Below are 22,718 nucleotides of genomic sequence, written 5' to 3'. Positions count from 1 at the left end.
CCCTGCGATTGGCTGGCAACCAGTTCAGAGTGTACCCCGCATCCTGCCCGATGATAGCTGGGATAGGCTCCAGCACGCCCGCGACCCTAGTGAGGAGAAGCGGCTCAGAAAATGGATGGATGGATGCAAATAGGCTGTTTATGTGTCAGAAAATTTGGCCTATGGCAAATGTAAACTTTTTTTCCTGTTTGAAATAGGTTTATGTACTGTATATTGTGATTTTCTTTGCAAAACTGCAACATATTAGTGGGAGTATGTTATTAATGGAGAACAATCAACTATTCACTTTAAGAGATAAATTAAACAAGTTTGGCACACGGATTGGTAGGTGCTCTATTTGTTCATTTTTATCAGTTAAGTCTAAAGGCGCTTGACAATTCACAAATATTGCTATTCATGGTTTCAAAAGTGCTATTTATAATGAAATAAACCTTGTACATCACATATTAGACTGAAAAGTTGCCTTGTTGGATGAAGAAATAAATTAGATATGTATCAATTTAAAAGTAGAATGCCTTAATTTCTTCTCCAACTCTACTTTTACAATACATCATTTTATTTGTTTATACTGTATAGCACAAATGCATTGACATTTAATGGCTTAATGTGATAATTGAAAACAGTATTAACAAGAAAAGGCTATTCGACTGCTTCATTATTTATGCAGCAGTACATTGTAAGTGACGTGGTGTGTCATGTGTCTATATACAATCAGTGTTTTTATGATCTGTGCATGATCGCTCCTGCAGTTTCCGTATCAGGAGCCCTTCTTAGTCCTTTACAAATGAACATATTTCTAATTAGCACTACGGCAACTGCTATTCACCCCATGATAATCAAACTCAGTCGACTGAGTAAGTGTGAGTGCACATGCTTTAATATTTCTTTATCTAACATGCTGACTCCCACAGAGAAATACCGCAAGTGCCGCAAAAAGCATTAACCGACATGTTCTGAAAATAACATTTCTACCTTAATGAAGTACTTGGAGTTTGAGAATACAATTTGACTCACTGGGAATCATCAGATAAATTTATTATATAAAAATGCAAAGTGACATTCACTGGGAGCATAGTGCCTCGTTATCAAGTGAAGATTGTGGAGCTTGAGGGATGGCACTTGAGCCAATGGCATGGTAGCATTTATAGCTGAAATGAGAGTCAATGCCAAATTCTTCTTTTCACTCTCACTTGTGGTTGGAAATGGAGTGTAGACTGCTAGAGTGTGACAGAGGGCTCTTATGGAGCACATCAATATTCTGTGCTGAGAGACAGTAAAGGGAAATGGGCGAAGTGTGTAAAAAATGTTTACTATCGTGTATGTATATGAGAAAAGATGTGTGTATGTGAGTGCGAGAGAGAGAGAAAGAGAGAGAGAGAGAGAGAGAGAGAGAGAGAGAGAGAGAGAGAGAGAGAGAGAGGAAAGATGCTGATAGACTAGTCCATGTTACTCCGGTCTCATTGATTTTCTCACGCTGGGATACATTCTCAGGATGTGAGTGCAAAAAGCCCCCCCCCCCCCCCCCCCCCCCCCCCCAACCCAGGGTTTTCTTATTCCTGCTGCAATGCCTAGAGGACAGCCCAAAGGCTCTCTGGTTTAAAATTAACAACTCAACGGCCTACAATTAGCCAACTTTCTTTTGTAAATGCGGCCATTTTTGCCAGATTAGCGGTACACAGACGTGACACGCATTCAGTGCTTGACTGATTGTCTAACAGGGACGTCGGAATGTGGACAAGAATTCCTCAGTTTGAAAAAAGAAAAGGTTTATCAAAACAACTTTTGGTCAACACCACCGTGTGTGATGTTGAAAATAGCATAGGCAAATTGATGATTATTTTTCACAAAGTAATGGCGTAAAAGTCAACAGGCCTCCCTCCTATTTCTTCCATAGTCCATATTCAAGTGGCCTTGTGCAAAACTGCCATTGACGTTTTGATTTTTCAAGATGATTTCATTTCATTTATTTTGAAGTGTTTTGTTGCGGTACGCTTTCTATATTTTTCTTGATAGCACTACTTTCATGTGTATATGAATGGTATGTGTATGTTATATATACATACTTTTTTTTATAACCATGGAGCACTTAGTGCAACTGTGGACATTGTAAGTGTGCTATATAAATAAACACAGAAAATCCTGGTGAAAACAACAAAATAAGAAAATAAATAAAAACATGTACTAAACAACCACACAACACAATGCTATGAGAAACTATTGTACACTAGTTCTAAACCGCTACCTCTCTCTCGTTACATTACAACACACTGATTTTGATAGAAATTACTGGCTGCACACTTACACAAGATTGCATACTTTTTCTTTGATACATCTCATTACAGATACATGCCCCGATCTCCTTATAAACATATAGTTTCATTACACTTGGTCGCACGGACACAACAAACGCACAAAATATCAACACAGGGTACATTCGGAAATTCTGTCCGACGCTCTCACCGTGCCTCGAGATTGTGGTACTCGGAGACAGAGCGAGCTCCATTTTCTATAACTTTACTCATGAACATGTTGGCTATTGGCAGGGATACGTCAGTAACTATAAACTATATGTTTATAAAAAGGTCTGGGTGTGTATCTGTACTGGGATGTATCGAACAAAAGTGTATGCAGTGTTGTGTAAGCATACAGCCAGTAATTTCTATCAATTTATTCAGGTAAAGGCAAAGCAACAAAACTTCTCTTTCAGTAACTGTGTGGAGAGTAATTGCCTCATTTACAGAACAATGGTGACAAGATGGTGAAGAATGGTGAAAAAACTGAATGAGCCAGCCCTTTGGGCATGCAAATTAGAAAAGCCAAGTTGCTGGGCTGTTCACACCTGAGTTGGGATATTCCATTGACAATATCTTACTATTTGGAGTCCTGAAAAAAAAGGAAAATAAATATTACTGCCACTTTAAAGGTGCCATATTTTACCAAACCAACATTTTCTAGTATTTGGGATGTAATATTGTCCCTATGGTGCCTCAGTAAACGTGAAATATGAATTAAAATCATCCACTCATTATTGAGTCTCAGATGTTTTTCTGTCGAGAGTCCTGAAACCAGGTCCTTCGAATTTCTCAAGCTTATCTACATCATTTGCAAAGTCCTCGGCCTACCTCTCGGCCAGCGCTGTCACCATAACAAACACGTGTGCTCTTACAAGTGGGCCTTTTACACGGAGGCAACCAATCAGAGAAAAGGGGGTGGTCTTAGCCAAATATGGACAAAGCAGATACAAAACTGGGTCAAACAGAAGTACTGTAGCTGTCAGAGGAGCCTTTTATGGACACTCTTATGTAATTCACCCCATTCCCTTCCTGTCTTATTTGATAGAGTGAAGCACCTAAGAGCGATCTTTCATTACAGAGGGCAGAAAAGGTTCCAAACAATACAATGTGAAGATGCAGGCTGGATGCATGCAGAATGGTGTGGATGTGTTTTGTTGTTGTTGTTTTTGTCCCATTCATTCTTACACAGCATAGCTATCAATTCATGGGTGAAAATCTCAGTGTGGGGGCAACATTACAAGCACTGATGTCACGATTCTGTGAAATTCAGAGTGGCTGGCTTGCAGAAAGATTTTTGGAACTCGGCAACCTATTAAAGATTTACTTGGTTGTTTGATTTTAAATTTGATGGGTGGGCAGGAACTCCCAAGACCCAACAAACAAATAAATGTTCCATACAATAATCTTATGTTGGCTTAAGTTAGTGCAGTCTATTTTATACCCCTTTACAAAAGTCAAATTGTGCGATTCCATTTATTTTGTGGAAGTTTCACTTTACTAATTTCTTAATAAAGAGGTCATGTAATTGCAAGTTTTTATTTTTTTATTTTGATGATGTCTTCGAAGGATATTTTTGTTGGATTTGGATTAAAGTGGAGGCACGGTGGCGGACTGGTGAGCACATCTGCATCACTGATGACCGGGGTTTAATCAGGCCTCGCCTGTATGGAGTTTGCACGTTCCCCCCATGCCTGCGTGGGTTTTCCCACGCTACTCGGGTTTCCTCCCACATCACAAGAACATGCATGGTAGGTGATTGAAAACTCTAAATTGCCTGTAGGTGTGAATGTGATCGCAAATGGTTGTTTGTTTGTATGTGCCCTGCGATTGACTGGCGACCAGTTCATGGTGTACCCCGCCTCTCGCCCCAAAGATAGCTGGGATAGGCTCCAGCACGCCTGCGTCACAATAAGCGGTATGGAAAATGGAGGGATGGATGGATTAGAGTGAGTTGTACCTTATTGACGTTGTGTCAAATGTGGGTCTCGGGCTAAAACCAGTTTTGATCCCCTGATTTAAAGGGAACTCTAAAATTATTGTTAGATTTCCGTTAAGTATAACACAATGTTTACAATCATGATTTTGATTAAAATACAAAACATGTTCTCTAGAATCACATATTTTAGTCCTTGGTGGAGGGGGAGAAAAACTAAACAAAACAAAATAACAAAAACAGTTGACAAAGTCTCACAGGGTCCAGTCTTAAATACGTTTCTACACAGGCAGACTTGTCAGTCACAGACATAGCCTGAGGCTTTGATGGTGGACAGTGAGGGTGAGAGTAATGGAGGGCCTGAAGTCCAAGAGCATTATCTTCTCCTGACTCTGACTGGCACTCATTAGGCTGTAGAGTAGAGAGAGGTGGCTGAAAGCTTATTCAGCCACCTTCACAAAAAGACCTTAATTGAATCGAAGTAATTATAGACCTTTCTCACTGTGATATTTTTATTCATCCTGGAGCAATTTCGCTTGCATTTGTAACACTATTAATGTTGTCTGTACCAATGTGTGTGAGATTGACATCAGGCGCTCTAATATGGACTTACACACACACACAGTTCCAGTCCCTCCAGACATGTCCCGTTACCATAAACGTCATATGCACTGTTGCTCTGTTCTTTGCTTCATTAGAATCTCTAGGACAAGAACATTAATGCCAACGACGTTTTAGTTCATTAGAAAAATGATTACGTAAAGTGTAATTGATTTACCTGAATTACCCGTAGGCAAGAAAAAAATAATTAGACCTTGTACTCCAAGTCCAAAAGTAGCTCACAGTCATTAGTTGGCCAGGTATCCACAAGACAATGGGGAGGACAGATCATAGGCTTTATTTATAGAAAATGGTTCTAGTGACACAATTCAGATTTTTGTGAACCCAAACGGCAAAATTCAGATATGGGTTATGGCAGTTTAAGGAGAGACAGAGAGAAATACTCAAATCAGAATCAGGGCTGTTCAAAATATGGCCAAAAAACTGTAATCAGTCTCCTATGTGCCAATGCAACTACATTGTAAATAGGCACATGGTTTAGCTGACTGAAGCAGAGTCAATATGTTGTTGCTTTTATGCGTCGACATGCCAATGAAACATCTTTCTTTTAATCAAACTCTAGTTCATTTCATCCCTTAACACAACAAACAATGTCTCAGCTGGTGCGGAAGAAACTAACCAGTCCAAGACCTTCTGCAAGAGGTGGTCTCGTTACAGTTCCAGACACACTAGTGTGGTTGGCATGTGATGTGAAAGCCATTTGACCCCAGATCACTACAAACTACATACAGTATAATTGCATTAGTTTTTACGCTAAACAACTCTGTAGTCTGCTCTTCTTTCGTATTGTGCGAGTTGCACAACAACATAACGCGATAACATCGGCTAACAGGGAACTACAATACACTGATAATAAAAATATAAATGTCGATAATATGCTCCCATATGATAATATGCTTGAAAATCATTACGGTGACATAACAACATGTGGGATGTAAGCATATTAGCTTTACGGAGACGTTTTTGGTATGTCACATTAGCAGTTAGCACCCACATACTTGCTCAATATTTGTTGACTTGTTTCTTTTATACGTCTGAGAGCAGCACAACTTCTTTTCACCGCATGAATGAGAATTATCTGCTGGAGTTGTGCTTTTAAAATGCTCTAGTGTATTGTAGATTGTCCAGATAATTAACAACCTTATCAACAAATGATAGTTTGGCTCAATTTTGTGTTTATTTATGCTTCTTTATTTCACTAATTTCCGGCTACACCATACATCAAATCTCTTGTGTACATTCTTGTGACCAATAAGTGAGTGCTGTCACATGGTTTATTGTGATGTAGTTTGCTTGGAATTTCTACTGTATGAACATGGACTGAATCAGGGTGCACACATTTTCTAACCCATTAATTAATTCTGACCATAGAAAGCTAAATACATATTTAAAAGCACTCCTTGTTTGTTTTAAAGAACACATTGTGGTTTCATTACAAGCGTTCATTTTAACATACTCTGGTGGTGTAAGAATGTGCATTGGTTGCCAACTGATGATAAAAGTACAGGAAAGCCTTAAGATATTTTTTATTTTAAATTTTGATTGTATTTTTCTCAGGAGTCCTACAGTAAGCACATGCAAGTTCCATCATGTTTTTGATTGCTTTCAAAATGATTTTTTTTTTATTTTTGCTTGTTTGTTAGTTGCCAGGCAAATGAGAGAAAACAATGATTTTTTGTTTAGTTAAAGAGGGTTGCTTAAACAGCAATTGGATTAAAGCCTGGTACACATAAATGTAATCTAATGTGAGAGCCCAAACACATAGAAAAATTTCTTACTGCACCTATAATGTGTTGGGTACTTGAGATGACCAACAAAGTAGTACAACGCAGACTTAACAATATCTCCATGAAGACTGACCTGTGAGAAGCACTATGGTGCCACTGGGCATGTAGACTTTAGGAAAATACAAATACAGAAAAGGAGTAGTAGTAGTAGTAGTAGTAGTAGTAGTAGAAGAGGAACAGGCTATGGTAGCTGTTAGTTTATCTGGTAACTGCATTTCTTGCCAACATTCTTTTAATTTCTATTCTGGCTAATGACTTAATCTACCATATAAGTTCCTTAACAGCGAAAGCTTTACGTCGTTTCTTGATTGACTCGTCACGGTGCAAGGAGTTTGTGGCTCTGCCATTGTGTTCATTATATTCATACAGCATTTGATTGTAAATATTGAACATATTTTATCTTTTCGATTGTCTGCCCCAAACAATTCTGGAGAATAGCTTTAAAACCATCTGATAATGCTGTATGACTTTGGTTGGAAGTGGGGAATCAGTCTCAAAATCAGCCTGGTTACCTTTCATGCATTGATTGTCAGCAGCATTCTCAAACGCCTGGAGGTGTCAGAGTAACTTTGCAATCTGTCTGTTTTCTGCTGGACCCACATTATGTCTCCATCCTCTACTATTTTCAGCAGAGAAAAGATTTTTTTTGCTTCTGAGAGAGATGCAAGGATGGTTTTTCTTCTTTCTTGCATCAGCAGCAGTAATTTGACACTGCCAGCTTCTCTTTTGGACATGCTACTCTCTTCTTGGCTCATTCCCCCGCACCCATTTTTTTTCTTCCTCCTCCTACAAATCTTCCCCTCCACCCCTGGTTTACCCAATGCCCATACTTGCAGATGCCCTGAGCACTGGTGTCTGTCCACATATTGCATCAGACGAGAAGAGCTACAGTACAGTAATTAGCATCAAAAGGACTTGGTTGCTCATCTCCCTGCCAGTCAGCTGGCCCGCCGTGCTGCTTGTGCTCATGTCTGCCTGCCTGTGTTGTGCCAACTGCCATGCCCGATTGATGTCCTATTCATCTAAAGTTGAATAAAAGGCTGCTTTCCTCGGGACATCCATCCCTCTGCTGGCCTTTATTTTTGTGGTGAGGTACAAGAGTGAGGATTAGAATTAAAGTGAATAGACTGTGGCGGTATACCCAGCAGGAATGCATAAAAGCATACTTTAGCTCTGCCAAGCTGCTTACATCCTACTACGATAATTGGAGAGCATTTTGTATGTTTTTCTCTCTGTCCAATCACATCTGAAAAGGTCCCTGAGCTTTTGGTCAGGGATTGTTTTGCATGGATACACAAATTGCCTCTGGTTTTAAATTAGACTTTGTGTCGTAGACCTCACAGGTTGTAAAAAAAAGTGTGTGCATATCCCAGTAAATTTTAAGTCACTTTATTTGGAAATCCAGAATTTTTTTTTTCCAGATCCATATTTGTCCTTTTTCTTTTTGTGGTGGGCAAAACATCTATGGTCTGTTTATCCATCCATCCATTATCTGAGCCGCTTCTCCTCACTAGGGTCGCGGGCGTGCTGGAGCCTATCCCAGCTATCAACGGGCAGGAGACTGGGTACACCCTGAACTGGTTGCCAGCCAATCGCAGGGCACATAGAAACAAACAACCATTCGCACTCACAGTCATGCCTATGGGCAATTTAGAGTCTCCAATTAATGCATGTTTTTGGGATGTGGGAGGAAACCGGAGTGCCCGGAGAAAACCCACGCAGGCACAGGGAGAACATGCAAACTCCACACAGGCGGGGCCAGGGATTGTGAGGCTGACGCTCTAACCAGTCGTCCACCGTGCCGCCATTGTCTGTTTATATGTATGTTAATGTATATATATATATTTTTTTATTTTTTTATTTTCATCCATACATTACCATTGACATGTATGTGAGCTCTGAATTGATATATAAAAAAACAAAATCCAGATTTTCTCATTGTTATTCTTTTTGTATTTTGCACTAATCTTGCTAACTTTCCATCTATCCCACTTATGTTACATTTCAGTCAATAAACCAATTAATGACCCTGTTGAGATCTCAGAAAAACCTCTTAGGTATAGTCAGTGGGATGCAATGAAACAAATACTGTAAAGAAATGTAGGCAACGCATTCATCTTGATTTTTGAAAAATCAAGAAAATCTATTTTATAAAGGAATCATGGATCAAAGGCAGACTTGGTCGTCACTCATCCACAGGGCACATATAGAAAGACAACTATTCACAGTTACATGCACATCTACAGTCACTCAGCAGGAATTGCTCCCAAGTCAGCCGTATGTACTACAACAAAGCCAAAGCCTGCGAAACCATCTAACCGAAAATAAATTTCACCAAGTCGATATCATGATTTTTCATAATGGGAAGTCATGAAACGATCATTAAGAATGATCAGCTATTGCCCATAAGTGTCAGTGCAAGATTTCTTGTGAGATTAATCAGTGTGATAGCAGTATTGCCATTTCTAATTCCAGACAACAGTAATAAGTAGCACTGATGGTATAAACAGAGGTAGCTCTGTGCTCTCTCACTCACTGTCATTTGACTGCACAAGATATATGACAGCTGGGTTGTGGGTTTGCATGATTTTGCCATAATGAAGTGGTAAAGATGCGGCAATTATAGATAGAGAGCGCACAGACTCATCCATGAATCTGCCCCTAACTGATCATCTCCCTTTGTGGCTGTAACGATCGGTGGGCTCCCCTCTGTCACCGTATTTCCTCCATCGTCTTTTAGAAGCACAGCTATATCTCTCCATAAAGGCAGGCACAAAGAGGGCTGAAGAGGTTCGCCTGCTCCACCGACACAAAAGACTGAGGCCTGGTGGTTGATAAAGGCTTATGGAAAGGCAAGAGCTAATGGCCAAAGGATTTTGGGAAATACCCATTCTCCTTAGACACAAAGATACACTCTCACTCAAGACACTATCTCTCTGCCATGATTCTGTTTGTGAATGCATGCATACATGTGGGCACCTCTGTTCTGCACTCTACCTATAACGCTCTTCTTTCTGGTGCACACTATTTTTTTTGTTACAAGATACTAATATACCATGTCAAAGCCGCTTAGATCGTATTCAGACAAAACTCTTTATTTTAAAGCAATTCATCTTCAATGTAGAGCCTATCAAAAGGACTGTCCATACAGAATCTCTTGAAAAGCAGGATTTTTACAGCGATGAGTCATTCCTGATGTCTCTTCAGTCTTACTTCCTTAGAAGAGCTGTTGATCCCAATGATGTTTAAGGACATAGATCTTGTATTTAATTGGTCCTTTGCCTGTGAAGATAGCCCCCTGTTTTCTTTGATAAATCTACAGTAAATGATCTTTACATCACCTATCTGTGGTTTGAATCTGCAGAAAAGTGGGTGCGTGGCCGGGCAATCGACCGAGGCGAGGTCAACATTGGAATGCAACAGAATCAGGCCATCCCACCCGGAGTGTTTTGGAGGTTTCATATGACTGTGCACCATCCAACCCACATGAAGTTCAATCTCTCTCTCTCCCATAATGCATTGCTCGGGGTCTATGGACGCAGGAATATACCACCTACACACACACAGGTAAGCTCCCATGGTCATGTCAGACACACTCTCAGCTACCAACATGTCCCAAAGGGTTAAAAAGATCACTAGCCATTAAAAAAAAAAAAAAACATTGCAAAATGTCAGAGATCTTTGATGTATAGTTATTCCTGAATATCACATTAACCAGTTTCCCCAAACTATTCAGGAAACACACTGTAAATACTGTACATAAAGATCAACTAACACAACATATATTCTTACAAGAATCATTAATAAATTGCAATTGGTCAAGTAATTTTGTGCCTCGTTCATAATCAATGACAGTGACCCAATGAATAAAAGGGGAGGAGAAAATAGCCTTGGGTCGGGACTTGTGACATGAATGACAAAGGATCCCCTTGAATATAAATATTAAAAAGGCAAGAATTTCTCAAATGGCATTTTTCTATATTCACAAACACAGTTTGCATGTTGGGAACAAGAGGCTGTTTTTGTTTCTAATGCTGTTGTTTCTAGTGTCTGCAAAATGAATTTCCCTCTTTTTTTGCCCTTTTATACAGGGAAAAGCAGTTCCTCTGATTAAGCTGCCTGTGTGCCAGTTTTCAGTCAATCTCCAAATTGAAGGCAGTAATTCTTCATCTACAGTTTGGTTTTAAAGCTGCCCAGCCTGAGTGACACCAGGTCACAAGGGATATAGGAGAGCGTTATATACTAGCGGTTAATTCTATACTAGTATATCTAACCATATGTGAGCATCTCTTTTGCCAATGACACAATATGAAGAGGTGCATACTATAAAATAAGTGCAGTTCAGCATGAAGGGTGGAAGCCTGGAATTTTACATTTATATGCAGCACATTTGTATGTCAGCACATATAATACTATGCAAAAGTCTTGGACCAAAATTAGATTTGTTGTTTTAGCAATTCATAATGATCATACAACTACAAGGTCACTAAGTAGAGCATGGCCAACCCCACATCTTAACCATTAATAAAACTAAAAACAATTCATAGAGATCTATCTGTATTTGGGTTTGTTTATCCATTTGTCTGTTAGTAGCCTACTATATTATTGACACACATGGAAAATAAATAAATAAATAAATAACACACCCTCATCCAGATCATCACCAAAATAGATGATGAAATGTTCTTGAAATGTAGTTGGTTGTTCCTTTATGCACTATTCCTCTACAAAGTTTTGTGCATATTGATTTTATATTCATTTGTGTAAACATGCTGTGTTCTATTGTGTTATGAGTGATATTGACTGCTGTGGAAAAGGGTCAGTATAAAATCGATGTTAGTGGCGACTTTTGCACAGTCTCACAGTATATAATCGAGCTCTGTGTGTGACTTCCAACTAACCAGGTATTCCCTGTGATGAACATTTTGGTTATGTATCATGTATTTATCAATATGTGGCTTTACAACATTTACAGCTAGGAAACTGATATCCTTGACTACTACTACATGCTATATTATTTCAGACATACTAAGCAAATCATATGACTCACAGTCCTTAATGTGAAAGATTGCAATTTTTCCAAGCAAAGTGTTCAGACAAAAAACACACAGCACAGCAGGAGGCAAGCTGTGCAACTGTCACTTTCACAAAGAGATCTAATTAGTGATTTTTGACACGAGTGTGACAACCCGCCATTGGGGATGTGACACAGTTACTACATGTCGTTAATGAGATTTAAGAATGAAAAGGTACGTATGTACAGTATATGGCGGACTGTATTAAAAGGCGCAGTCTCAGTTACGGGGTCTTTTTCTGTATTAACACATACATAAGGTGCACTGTATTATTGGGCGCAGGCATGGTAAAACATACGATAGCTTAAAACATACGGGAGCATGCATGCACGCTAAAACAATGTTTTTAAAAAGGCAGCGGGAGCAAAACTGAGTTCGGTTGTACTTTATTGAAGTACTGAACAATGTACTCATGTTATTTTTTGATCAATCCTCATCCACAAATCCATCAAAGTCCTCATCTTCTCTATCCGAAATGAACAGCTGGGCAAATTCTCCAACAAACACGCCGGGTTCCCTCTCGTAATTGTCAGAATCAGTCATCAATTGGCAAAGTTCGTTTTCCTGCTTCCTCCACTTGCGAACCATGGATTTGTTGATCTTGAATTCTCTCGTGGCTGCTCGATTCCCATGTTCCTCTGCGTAACTGACAGCTTTCAGTTTAAACTGTGCTTCGTAAGCGTGTCTCTTCGTAGGTGCCATTTTCGGGGGTCCTTAGCCAAACCGATGTTGTTTTGCACAATGCACATACCGGCGCCATATACCTAATGGGGGCGTGCCTTGAGCGTCCTCCTTCACGTGCACCCTTCCCCCTTAACGGCCGCATGCTGTCCTCAGCCACGTCCGCTTTTCCTCTGTATAAGCAGCGTGTCAGCAGGAAATGCTCCCAGTCAAGCGATGCACGGCACGGTGGCCGACTGGTTAGAGCGTCAGTCTCACAGTTCTGAGGACCCGGGTTCAATCCCCGGCCCCGCCTGTGTGGAGTTTGCATGTTCTCCCCGTGCCTGTGTGGGTTTTCTCCGGGCACTCCGGTTTCCTCCCACATCCCAAAAACATGCATGAATTGGAGACTCTAAATTGCCCGTAGGCATGACTGTGAGTGCGAATGGTTGTTTGTTCCTATGTGCCCTGCGATTGGCTGGCAACCAGTTCAGGGTGTACCCCGCCTCCTGCCCGATGACAGCTGGGATGGGCTCCAGCACGCCCGCGACCCTAGTGAGGAGAAGCGGCTCAGAAAATGGATGGATGGATGGATGGATGGAACTCGGTGCACACATAAGGCGCGCCGCATTATAAGGCGCCCCATCCATTTTGGAGAAAATGTAAGACTTTTAAGTGCGCCTAATGGTCGTGAAAATACGGTATGTACAATATATTGAGGAGGACACAAAGGCAATGTGTCTGATTAGCTAAGATGCCAAATAGCAAGCACTGAATTTTTATTATTATGTGAGCTGTTGGTGGGCATGTTGCATCGAATCTACTAAGATACAATTTTGTTGTATCTGCCCATACAGCAACAGTAACGGCTATCTATTTTATTCTAAGATTGTAATCCTTTATTAAGGTTCCAAAGAGCTGGCAATAAATTGTGTGTTCATGCAAGATTGTCTACGCTGTAACGTGTCAAAGTGATGGTATTTAAAATAGGGTTTTACGCTTTTGATAGCTCTGATGGTTTTCACCATGGACCTTTGGGACAACACCACAATGCCAAAATGAAGTTTAAATTGTTGGAATCGGATGTGTTAGAGGAAGAGGCAAAGTAAACATAGCCTGGTACTGAGTTACAGAAAGAGAATTACTGAGTTACCTGAAGTGGTACTTGAGTGAAAATGCAGGTATCTTAACAGAAAAAAATGTTGTAAGAATTTGAAGTCGGCGGCACGGTGTCCGACTGGTTAGAGCGTCAGCCTCACAGTTCTGAGGACCCGGGTTCAATCCCTGGCCCCGCCTGTGTGGAGTTTGCATGTTCTCCCCGTGCCTGCGTGGGTTTTCTCCAGGCACTCCGGTTTCCTCCCACATCCCTAAAACATGCATGAATTGGAGACTCTAAATTGCCCGTAGGTGTGAATGTGAGTGCAAATGGTTGTTTGTTTGTATGTGCCCTGCAATTGGCTGGCAACCAGTTCAGGGTGTACCCCGCCTCCTGCCCGATGACAGCTGGGATAGGCTCCAGCACGCCCGCGACCCTAGTGAGGAGAAGCGGCTCAGAAAATGGATGGATGGATGGATGAATTTGAAGTCACCTTGTAGACTATTAATTGAGTAAAAGTCTTAGATTATCTGACATTTGCTGTACTGTCAGAAGTCATTTTCTGATATTAAATGTACTTAAATATTGGAAGTAAAATTAAGCATATTCAAAATAGAGGGTGGTGAGAATTTAGAGTATATTTGTATTCATCCATCCATCCATTTTCTGAGCCGCTTCTCCTCACTAGGGCCGCGGGCGTGCTGGAGCCGATGTATTCCTTTTAATTTAATTTAAATTTATTTTACTTCAGTTGTGTGGTTACAGATCTGCATTTAGGCTAATGAGCAGTTACTGACACTAGTGTCTGCTGGCTTCAAACTGGAAAGAGAGACAGAGGGACGCACTACCGGTGTGCCCATATAAAGACTTCCAGATTACCTGATCACTTACTGGTCCAGTGTTGAGAAAGTTCATTTTCTATGCGAACTAGTTCAAAGTTCAATTTACTGTTTCAAAAATAAACTAGTTCAGTTCATAGTTCATAATTAAAAATTTTGAAACATGCAACACAGTATGACAGGAACGATGGTGAAAGGACATTGATAACCTTGCATTCCTTGCAGCTCTGGCTGACTATATTAACAAAATATTTTACCGCATTTATTCTTAATTTACAAAACAAAATAAATTCCACATTACGACAGTGTGACCCCACATTGTTTTAACTGAAGCATTCTGATACAAATAATAATTTTCCTAGTAATCAATTTTACAATGACGTACTGCGTTACAAAACTACCAAAGAACATGTTCCCTCCCATTTACGCAGTGTCCCTGAACGCAATTTACGCACGCAGGCTGCTGAATGTAAACATAAATGGTGGTTGCCAAATACGGCGTTCATCCCGAACATATAAACGCTCGTATATAGTGTGTCCAGATGGGGTTTGTCCTGCTAGTCTCTTGCAAAACCTGGCACTCTTGAATGAAAATGAACTTTCGTTAGAAAACCGTTCTTTGATGCCAGAATGAGCACATTCTCAATTGCATTCATCAGGCAGAAATTAACTAAGTTCAGTTCACATTCGCACTAAGTATGAACTTGGTTATGAACTTTCGTTCATTAAACTCGTTCAGTTACAACACTACCCAGGTCAGACTTGCCTGTTATTTGGAAAATATGCGTCAGAAATGTAACTACTTGGGGTATTTAAGCATTCAAATAATGCTATCAGTGTTCTCATAGCATAATTCAGACTGTTAGAACTGTTACGGTTTGGTCTGCATCCTGCATTTCCTAAAAATAAGAGATCAGTGGTAAGATACTCATATTTCTACATCCAGTTGTCATGTTCACCCTCAGTTTCTAATAAGGTGCTCTGAAAGGCACTTTGAACATGCAAGCATGTTTTGCTATGGTTAAAAATATGGTATGATATACGTTTTTCCAAAGGCTGTTTTTTGAACAGTAGTGTTACAGTTGAACAATACTACTTTATTGTTCTTCTGTAAAAATGGGTCGTGAGTTAGCTACAGTAGTAAATGTTTGGTCCCAGGTTGACAACAGTTGAGAATCACTGTATTACAGTATATGAAGGTATTAAAAATTGTTTTAATTAATAAATGTTCATTTTTACTATGTCCGGAAACTTATGAGACAACTTGGATTTGCATATACTCATATATATGCATATATACTAGCCTGGTTGGTGAATACCTGGGTAGTTTTTATATTTCTGATATCCACAGTTAAGGCTATTCCATTAAAGCTGAAAGCAATTTTTTAAACCATTTTGATAATGCAATTGACTGTTTCTGCAACAACAACAAAAACACCACTGTCCAAGGTTTGCCTTTGCAGTTGCATGTGTTTTTTTTCTTGCTTTGTGGAAGCAGTTTTACTGTTGTCTATGTTTCCTTGTGTGTCTAGTTCGACTTTGTGAAACTGCTGGATGGAAAGGCGGTGCCCAGGTCTTTGAGTGATCCTATTTCAGCTGGTAACGAACCTAAAGGTTTGCTGCTTAGCGGCCTCCAAGAAACACGCTTCATTGAATATATGGACCCTGGCACCTGGCATCTAGCTCTCTACAATGATGGACGCAACCTCGAACAAGTCTTACTCCACAGCACTCCCATAGGTGAGAATTTGTATCTTCACAGGTGGCAATATTTTGATTTGTTTGAGTCGTTGAATGCTGCCGCTGTATGTCCTTCGCTGCCTTGTCCTCTCTCAGTTTTCATCTGTTTATATATGAAAACAGACTGACATGTTGAAGTGTCAGGTCATTTATTTTAATGGAGAACTTTTCATATTATTCAAGTGAGCTTGGTGTGGAAAGAGACAGACATTTGAAAGAGAATGGTAACTGCTTGTATAAATGGCAAAACTCGGTACAGCACTGATTGCTATGAGACACACGGATCCTGGAGTAATTTGGAGTCTGAATAATGTGGTTGAATATTGACAAGTGGATAATTACCAGTGGCATTTTTATTTGACATTACATTAAATGAAGGTAGGGGGGAAATGAAAATGTTGAGAGGTTGCAATAATAAGATAGGCAGTATGGGGGGGGGGGGGGGGGAATGTTTCATTGCTGAGAGAACACATGCATGTGACATAAAATACATTTCATCATAAATATGTAAGGATAAAACCTACTCATTACACCAACATTGACTGAAAATGGAAGAAAAAATATTGCTGGGTTTTTACTTTGTGATACAGTAGTGAATACTGCGAGTGATACATTGGAGATGTAAATGGGAGCATTTGGGTGCCTTTTCTCAAGGGCACATCAGCTTAATAAATTACAATTAAAGAGTCAGCAGAATGTGCAGACATTTTTGTGTGTAGGTCAAAGATGCAAAGATTAACTGCGCACCATTGATCCCAAGTCTTTCATCTAAAGTTGATATAACACTAAAGGGTGACAAGAGACACACTTTATTTACAGTATGCTGTCCACAAATAGATGTTATAAGAAACTTATTGTGGCCGGCACGGTGAACGACTGGTTAGCACTGGGGACCGGGGTTCAAATCCCGGCCCCGCCTGTGTGGAGTTTGCATATTCTCCCCGTGCCCTTATGGGTTTTCTCAGAAGACTCCAGTTTCCTCCCACATTCCAAAAACATGCATGGTAGGTTGATTGAAGACTCTAAATTGCCCGTAGGTGTGAATGTGAGTGCGAATGTTTGTTGTTTATATGTGCCCTGCGATTGGCTGGTGACCAGTTCAGGGTGTACCCCGCCTCCCACCTGAAGATAGCTGGGATAGGCTCCAGCACGCCCGCGACCCTAGTGAGGAGAAGCGGTACAGAAAATGGATGGATGCATGGAGAAACGTATTGTTTTTGTCTCGAATTGTCTTAGACTTCCCTGGGCTCTCAGGCAAGGTCCTTCAAACAGTACAAACCACATTCTGCAATTATCCAGCAAGTCTAGACTCCAAGGTCTTGCATGGAACGTTGGTCAACTTGTAGATGTAGCTTATTCATCTATAATGTGTCACTCACAAGTAGTAATTTTGTTGCAACATATATTTAAAATATATTTCTAAAACCTAGGAGCGCATCAATACAACCAAAAGTGTTAATTTTTGCACACTGTGTTCTCAAGACATCCATCCATTTTCTGTACTGCTTTATCCTCACAAGCGTGTTAGAGCCTATCCCAGCTATCTTCAGGCGAGAGGCAGGGTACACCCTCAACTGGTCGCCAGCCAATCGCAGTATTCTCAAGACACGTGGCAAATCTACAGCTACATGACTGAAGTGTGTTGAATCAAAAATTGGCATTCATGTTGAAACAAAGATGAGATGTTGTGGACTCACATATAAAAAAAAATGACAAAAAGATTTACTGACTGTTATTATTTTCAATGTAGTTCATAAGGGGACTTACAACTTTTTGGGAATTTGGTGATTGAGATGTTTTGCTGATGTAATCATCCTGATTACACATGGATGTTACAACGCTTTCAAAATAAGAACCTCTTGAAAGACCAGGCTGTAAACTATTTTAGGTGAACTGCCACATTGTGACAAAAACACTGTTAAGAAATCATGACATTTTTTTTCATTTTGACAGCGTTCTTTATGTAATGACTGACAGCATGCAACCAATAAGTACAGGTTTTATTCCAGAGTTGTCGAGCAGTTGACGTTCGGTTTGAAGGGTGATACAACATTTGTTTCATTTGTATATGGTGAGGTGGAGTGGAATCGGCCTCCATTCAATAATGCAAATACAGTCAAAAGAGATGGGCTTTGAATGCCAGCCGGCAGTCCTTCGATAGTCAAAGTCAAACCAATTCAAACCTCTGAGAATGGTTATGAACTATCACTGTGTTGTTTTGGATGAAGGAAACCAAAACCACTGAGCTGTGAGGCAAACCATTCTAATATGAGACCCTGTGAGCTGGAGATCATTGTTGGGAAATTGAGCTTTTGTACAGCAAATAGAAACTGGATCCAGCTACAAATATTGAGAATAAATAAGGGGGCAGCATAAGATTGCTCTTCAGAACAAATTAAATAAATAGAATCGATAAACCTGACTCAGTATGACAGCAGTAACATTTGACAACTTGAAGAATATAAAAACAATATGTGAAGTCAATGCCGAATTACCAAGAAATGCTCATGGTCATAAAAACACATGGGTGGTCGTAAAGCATGTTTGCAAAAGCAATGGGACATGTGATTAAATGTACTGCAATGCTGTCATGGGCAATCACAGTAATTTCAATTATTTCCTGAGACAGTAAAAGAGGGATTGTGAACCAACATTTAAAGCTGCATCTATTCAGTCAGCTGATTACAGGCTTGCATTGCATCAGTTAAAGATGATTTGGTTTATTTCTAGAGCACAGTAAGAATATAGTTGCTGCTGACTAAAAAAAAGCCCAAAAAAAATCTGTATTTACACTATGAACCAAGGCTGACAACAATAGAGAGAATGCTACTTTAAAAACATTGACATACAGTATCTGATTAAAAAAATTACATAATCAGTATATTAATTATTCACCTCTTTCTGTACCCACTGTGCTAATTTTGCATAATTCAAACACCCCACTTTTTCCTTTACATTCTACTAGCTATTTTTCATCTTTGAAGTACATTACTATCACAAATGATGATTTATAATCGTATAGATGCATACACATTTTCTATGAAACAGATGAAATCCTGGTTAGAAAGTGCTTGGGTATTTCTAGTCAGCTAAGTAGTCAATTCATTTCACATTAAACCCAAGGGTCATAAAGCATGGCTAGAACTTTAAAAGGCTCATAAACTACAATTGGAATGCTTATTTGACCAATCAGATCCCTTGGGTGGAAGTACCTATTTTATAATCTCACTTAGCTGCAATAACTTATGGCATGAATGATTTCCAACTGAAAAAGGTTTAGTCAGTGGAAAGAATAGATTATGCATGCATACACACACGCACACACACACACACACACAAACACACACACGCACACACACACACACACACACACACACACACACGCTGTGTAGTCAAATACACTGGTCTTCATGCATTACTTGTTAATTGCCTGGAGAATATTATAGCCAAGATATTGACCTGAAAATGCAGATCTTAATTCACTGTTTCAACCTTCCCGAACTCGAGCTTCTGAGAGATCATGCCGTCTTCTCGGAAATAAAAGATCCTCACTGACCTTCCAGAGGAGTTCTTGCACATTGCATTTGTCAGGTGCCACATCCAATATTAGAATTTACGCTTGTGAGTTTATTTTTCTTCCGAGAGGATAGAAGACTCACATGAGGAGGTTTCCTGACTGTGTGGGAGATGATTGGCACTCCTCTCCATCAGTGTGACGATGACAGCTGATGGAGGTGAAAATGACTTTGGTTTCTATAGTGATGGACTGCTGTGGAGGAACTGCGCTGCCTGTCTCATTAGCATGTGTCACGCATGCCTCAAGGCGAGAGTCACATAGCTGTGTGTGTTTTTTTCTGCAAAGGTGTGTGTGTGTGCAGGTGTGTTTGTGTGTGTGGTCGATGCCATTGAAGGATTTGTCATTCATGCAATCTCAATAAAGGAAGTGAGCAGACAGCAGTGGTTTGACTCTTGAGTCGATCTTTGTGCAGAGGAGCAGAGCAGGACAGCACTGGGTCAAATAAAGGATGACGTTTTAATCTGTGCGTCTTCTGTTCTTTCCATTTTCAACTGGTAATCAAACTGAAAAAGTGACTTTTTATTTTGCTTTAAATTCATTTGTTTTTTAATCCAACACAAGAAATGAAAAATGGCATGATTTTTCATTTTTTAAATTTGGCTCAACTCAAAATACAATATTGGTAAATGGGGCACAGGATGGAGTTTGATTTTAATGTTTAAAAGATGTATAACGTCCAAATGGCCTATATTTCACTAGTTCTTTTTTTGTTCTTTTTACCCAAGAAAATGAAACTGGCAGTCATTCTCCAATATTATCAAACCATTTTGGAAGAATCGGTAAATAAAAAATTGCCCTGGGAACGCCCATTTTGCACCGCCAAAATTGATGTGCCACCATGTCTTGGTGTGACATCATCAACAGAACTGGAGACCCAATTGGTCAGTTAGCTGCCACAATCACTCAGACAATCAATCCGCCATATTATAATATAGAAAATATGAATTGTTAACAGGAACAAAATGCGACTCTTCAAGAGGAAGACATAACAATGGCTTTCACTGCTGTTTGTCTGTCTGATTGCATTGTCTCTATTTTCATTCTTCTTCCAATTCTTCAGCTATGATACATAATAATCTATCGGTCTTGGTTGTGGGTCATGGCCCAAAAAAGTGTGTTTGCACCATAATATAGACTATTGACAGAGAAGGAAAGTTCAGTTCACAAACTGGTTCTGAAAGCAGCAAAAGCATATCTTCCGTGTCAGAAGTAATGCATTAAGTCGAGTACAATAACCTTTTAAACACATTCGTCTTTGATACAATCTGGTTGATTGATTATTTAATTGATTATCCTGATGACTGCTAACAAGCTAAAGTAACTTTATCAGTGCTCATTATCAAACCATAACACTAAATATGTCCAATTACTTATTAAAATCAGACTCAGTCCTGTAGCGCCTTTTTCAATTTTATACTTTTGTTCTGACCCTAAAATTTAATTGTGAGAAATCTGTATTTGTTTTTTTTTGTTTTTGTGTTATATTTTAATACAAATAAAATAAGTCACTTTTTCCTTTTTCTGTTACCAATTGGAAATGGGAAGAACCAATAAGATACAGATTCATCCTTGTGAATTACTTTTAATTACATTGTGTGGTTTACACTGATTACATGACATGACATTTGATCATGAACAAAGACTTCTATAGAATATATATACTATTCCCACCAAGTTTGGAGATGGTCTGAAAGAGAAATGGACATAAATTTATGCTCAGACAATCAATGACATCAATACCTATTGGTGGGGTATTCATAAAAACATGATCCATCCATCCATACATGCATTTATTTTCTATACCGCTTATCCTTTTGAGGGTCACAAAGAGCTGGCCGACATTGGTTGAAAGTCAGACTACACCCTGGATTAGCCGCTAGTCAATCATCACATATAGAAAAAGATAATTGCTCATACTCACATTCACAGAGCTGTCAAATGTTATGGAACTTCCGTATTTTCTTACCGAAATCACTGAACGTTGACTCGTTACGGCCGTGATACTGATTGTTCCAGATATTGGAAAAACAAATCCAGCGTCTGACATTACTGGCGCATCCACATTGAACAGCTGCTTGGTGCGCGCTATTTCATTTTGCCTCCCGGCTCCCAAGCCACGGAGGAGAAAGTTCTCTTTGCATCCAGTGTCAACGCATTGTAAGTCATTGATCATCACCTCCACGGTAGCGAATAAGCTACACTTCTTACCATGCTTCTTACAAAACTGTCACTAAGAGGAGGACGAGGAGCAAATAGGCAAAGACCATGTAACGCCATGCTAATTGCTAAGCTATCGTTACATGCAGTCACAAAACATTGGTGATACAGTACACTTGTCACATAGGTCTGGCTGGCAACCGTGTTTTTGTGGAGCGTAACCAACTTTGAATACAAAAAAACAGGCCAATTAATACGTGTTTAAATAATACATGTCCACACAGGATGCCAGGTCTGAACCGGAAATTAATTAGTAAGCCACTGCACACGTCACTACAGAACGTGGACAGATTAAAAGTACATTATTATTATTAGAAAATCATTGTAATATAAGTTAACCTTTATTAGTCCCACAATGGGGAAATTTGCATTGTTTCAGCATCAATTGTGGATATAGGAAACATAAATATGTAATATATATAGCATGCAAAAGAAGCTGTACAAGAAGTAGATTGCACAAACTATAAATCAAATCTATTGTCCATACATAAACTTTCCAATTCAATCTATCTATTATTTGTTTGTTTTCAAACTAGATGGCTGAGTTTTAATTTTGACATTTGTGATTTGATTTATCCGATTAAATAGACTCGCTTTTTAAAAATGTTTTTTTTTACCAGGGTTGTAAAATAATTGGCAAAGGTGAATTAATCCATAGATACAAATATTTTTGATGATGACACTTCAAAATCTCATATACTGGTACTTTGATTCAGCCTGCAACTGCGTCCGCCATTACAAGGTTGATGTAATAAAAACATTAAAATAACAAATATTGAAGCCATAATTTATTAACGATTATAATTATGACTGTTCCACAGTAATGTTCTTGACAAAATGTTTAAAATATGCAAAATAGAATTTGGACAAATTGTTGTG

At 39.4% G+C, this 22,718-nt stretch overlaps 1 protein-coding gene across 2 annotated transcripts in view; it reads left to right on the top strand.

The window, feature by feature from the left end:
* The window catches only part of tenm1 (teneurin transmembrane protein 1), a 220,131-nt gene that overhangs the window by 99,486 nt on the left and 97,927 nt on the right, over positions 1 to 22,718 (top strand). For both annotated transcript variants that reach the window (XM_061786698.1, XM_061786697.1), the window contains exons 7-8: positions 10,000 to 10,202; positions 15,838 to 16,045. In XM_061786698.1, the coding sequence (XP_061642682.1) occupies positions 10,000 to 10,202; positions 15,838 to 16,045 (411 nt within the window). The remainder of the gene's footprint in view (positions 1 to 9,999; positions 10,203 to 15,837; positions 16,046 to 22,718) is intronic.

Source organism: Phyllopteryx taeniolatus, chromosome 10, assembly GCF_024500385.1.
Source record: "Phyllopteryx taeniolatus isolate TA_2022b chromosome 10, UOR_Ptae_1.2, whole genome shotgun sequence".
In the NCBI taxonomy this organism is placed as follows: Eukaryota; Metazoa; Chordata; class Actinopteri; order Syngnathiformes; family Syngnathidae; genus Phyllopteryx; species Phyllopteryx taeniolatus.
This window is presented reverse-complemented; position numbering and strand designations above follow the sequence as displayed.